The sequence below is a fragment of the Stegastes partitus genome, unplaced genomic scaffold, assembly GCF_000690725.1.
Source record: "Stegastes partitus isolate 25-593 unplaced genomic scaffold, Stegastes_partitus-1.0.2 Scaffold1033, whole genome shotgun sequence".
Lineage (NCBI taxonomy): Eukaryota > Metazoa > Chordata > Actinopteri > Pomacentridae > Stegastes > Stegastes partitus.
Window position 1 is genome coordinate 229,454 of NW_007578764.1, and position 3,807 is coordinate 233,260.

A 3,807-nucleotide genomic window follows, 5' to 3' on the forward strand; every position below is an offset into this window, starting at 1 on the left:
GTTCCACCATCAGTAGAAAGATGTTCCACCATCAGCCGTAGAAAGATGTTCTACCATCAGATGTAGAAAGATGTTCCACCATCAGTAGAAAGATGTTCCACCATCAGCCGTAGAAAGATGTTCTACCATCAGATGTAGAAAGATGTTCCACCATCAGTAGAAAGATGTTCCACCATCAGATTTAGAAAAACATTTTTACCTGGTAAAATAACGGTCAAATACAATACAATAAATAAAATGGTTAATTTTTGGAGAATAAAACTTGTAGCTGTAGTTCAGGACCACACCTCAAATACAAAGATGTTCTCATCATGAACTCTCAACATCTTCACTCGTTCAAAGTCGTCACAGCAGTAGAGTTCTGCTCTCCCTTTGTGTCGAGACGTCATCTGGTCAGCTGTCTGAGCTCGCACAAAAGAGTTCAACAACTTCCTGACTCTGTTTCTCTGTTTTGGAGATGTAGACTTTTATCATCAGTAGTAGTAGTACTAGTTCTATTAGTAGTACTAGTAGTAGTAGTAGTGGTAGTCGTAGTAGTAGTAGTAATGGGAGTAGTAGTTGTAGTAGGAGGAGGAGTAGTGGTGGTAGTCATAGTAATAATAGTGGTAGTTCTAGTAGCAGTAGTAGTGGTAGTAGTAATATTAGTTCTAGTAATAGTTCTAGTTCTAGTAGTAGTAGTCGTAGTAGTAGTAGTAGTAGTAGTAGTAGTAATAGTAGTAGTTCTTGTAGTAGTTCTTGTAGTAGTGGTAGTAGTAATAGTAGTTCTAGTAGGAGTAGTAGTAGTAGTGGTAGTAGTAGTAGTAGTAGTAGTAGTAGTAGTAGTAGTAGTAGTGGTGGTAGTAGTAGTGGTAGTAGTAGTAGTAGTAGTAGTAGTAGTAGTAGGTCTCGCTTCAGCGTGTCTGGTCCTGACTCTGGCCACCAGCAGCAGACCCTCCCTGAGGCCCTCAGAGCCCGCCATGGTCCAGATGGCACCAACATGTCAGAGATGTACTTTGGTGCTGGACTATGAAGAGACTTGGACACAAGCAAAGCTGTTTTAAAGTCGGGTTCTCTGAGTGACAGGAAGCCGGTGCAGAGACTTGAGCAATGGGCTAATACGGTGGTACTTCCTGGTTCTAGTCAGGACTGGAGAAGCAGCGTTCTGGATCAACTGCAGCCGTCTTACAGCTGGTTTAGAGACTTTTGATTTTGGCAATGTTTTTTAGATGATAAAAAGCTGCTGACATTATTGACTTCAGGTCTAAGTCCATTATTACCCCTAGATTTCAATTCGTTCAATGCAGCCACAGAGTGAATCTCCAGGCCCATGTTCACCTGCCGTCAGTGACACATAGATCTGAGTGTCATCTGCATAACTGTGCTAGGACACATTATTGCTGCATATCAGCTGACCTAATGGAAGCATGTAAAGATTGAACAAGAGGGGTCCCAGGATCGACCTCTGAGGAACCCCACAGGTCACGGCCATTCGGTCTGAGACACAGTTACCAATCTCAACAAAGTACATCCTGTCCTTGAGATCGGAATTAAACCAGTCTAGAGCAGTGCCAGAGGCAAAAAGTGTAGATGCTTTTGGGCCTTCTTGACTACCTCCAAGGTGTTAGAGCTCCATTGGAGGTCTGCATCAATGTGCACACCCAGGAACTTGAAGCTGGCCACCCTTTTCACATCCTCCCCATTGATGCAGATAGGTTGCAGGTCCGACTTCCTCCTCCTGAAGTCAACATCAGTTCTTTGGTCTTAGAGGTGTTAAGGACCACGTCGTTGGCCTCACACCACCCCACCAGCCTCTGAACGTTGTCCCTGTATGCTGTTTCATCATCGCTGGAGATGAGCCTCACCATGGTGGCGTCATCGGCAAACTTGGTGATGGCATTATCTGAGTGGGTGCTGACACAGTCATATGTGTACAGAGTGTACAGAAGAGGACTCAGTGCGCACCCTTGTGGAGAGTTGGTGTTGAAGCTGAGGGCTGTGGAGTAATGGGGACCCACTCTAACTCTCTGTACATGACTAGAGACGAAGTCTCTGATCCAGCAGCAGGTGGTGGAAGGAAGTCCGATGTCCTGTAGTTTCACTGCGAGTCTGTCCGAGAGTATGGTATTGAAGGCAGAGCTAAAATCGACAAAGGGCAGCCTAGCATAGCGCTGTTCCATGTGGGAGATGGTGGTGTGGAGCTCTAAGACAACAGGGTCTTCTGTCAAACTGTTAGCTCTGCATGCAAACTGAAGTGGATCAAATATAGGTGGGAGGCAGGACATGATGTGACGTCGGACCAGTTTCTCAAAAAACTTCATTATAACAGATGTCAGAGCGACTGGTCGGTAGTCGTTGAGGCTGCTGATGGTGGTCTTTTTGGGCAGCGGGACGATAGTGGCCGACTTCAGGCATGGTGGGATGATGGACTGGGACAGTGGCGTGTTGAAGATCTCAGTGAAGACCAGCCAGTTGGTCTGTGCACCCTCTGAGGACTCTAGCGGTGACTTCGTCTGGTCGGGGGGCTCCTGCACCGTGAGGCTGAGGCTCTCAGTGCTGTGGAGCCTAAAGCCTGATTGGAAAGTATCAAAGGTGTTGTGAGACAGGAGAAAGTCAGTGAGCTGTCGGTTTACAGCTTTTTCTAGGACTTTACCTCAGAATGGCAGGTTTGATACGGGCCAGTAGCTGTTCAGTACTGTGGGATCAGGACTGCTCTTCTTTAGAAGAGGCTTGATGACAGCAGTTTTCAAGGCCTTTGGAAACATTCCAGTCTGAAGTCAGATGTTATCGAAACAAGTGAGTTGTGGGAACAAACGGCTCAGCACAGACTTGAGAAATCTCGTGGGGAACTCATCCACGCAGCATGTACATGAACTCAGACCGGAGAGAGCATCTTCGACTGTCAGTGACAGGTGTGAATGTGTCAGCTCCAGGTGTCTGGCTGGCTGCAGGGTTGCCATTTGTGTTTTGGAAATTACTGCATTTTTATTGCCTTGGACTTTGTCATTAAAGAATATTGCAAACTCATTGCACTTAGATGTAGAGATTAGTTCTAAGGGGAGTGAAGGTGGAGGGTTTGTTAATGTGTTTACTGTAGCTTAAACCCCATCACCTTCCCAGCATGCAAACATGCCCTCTGACATCACTTCTTTCTTTTGTCACTGCGATCGAGTTTCATCAACCTCCAGCTCCCACTTCTGCCGTCTCCTGCCCACATAGACACACAAAAACACACTCAGCTGTATTTTCCGACATGATCGGTTCCAAACGTCCTGTTCAGACATGAACTGTTATTTCACACTGAGACGTTCTGCTGCGGCACAAACACAAACAACAACAACAACAACAACAACAACAACAACACGTTGTTTCAGGCTGACAGACTCTCAGAACGGTGTTACTGCTGCAGATAAATGTAATCATCACAGTGCTGTTGTTGCAGATGTTGAGACCAAAGCGCTGATAAAAGAGAGACAGAAGAAGGACAACCACAACCTGAGTGAGTACAAATTACTTCACCATTTACTGCAGTATTACTTCATCATACCAAAGTGCTCTAAAACTGCAGGATGAAGATGCTTCGTTCCTCCAAGACTCCATCATCCTGGTTTGATTCTAAACGGTTTCAGTGTCTCTAGCTTTAAATGAGCTGCTGGCCCCGCCCCCTGCTTTTGACTCCGCCCCCTGCTTTTGACTCCGCCCGTGCCGCTGGCCCCGCCCACTTCCGGTTAAAGACTGACTGACAGATGAGTGAGTGACAGCAGGACTTTGTATCCTCTGACTTCCTCTCTGAGGATCATCTCACAGTAAATCTGAGGGAACTCTCAGCTC

At 46.3% G+C, this 3,807-nt stretch overlaps 1 protein-coding gene across 1 annotated transcript in view; it reads left to right on the plus strand.

Moving 5' to 3' along the window:
- tfe3a (transcription factor binding to IGHM enhancer 3a) overlaps positions 1-3,807 on the plus strand; it is a 19,722-nt gene that overhangs the window by 11,665 nt on the left and 4,250 nt on the right. The window contains exons 8-9 of the mRNA XM_008295246.1: positions 2,364-2,559; positions 3,196-3,475. Coding sequence (XP_008293468.1) covers positions 2,364-2,559; positions 3,196-3,475 — 476 coding nt within the window. The remainder of the gene's footprint in view (positions 1-2,363; positions 2,560-3,195; positions 3,476-3,807) is intronic.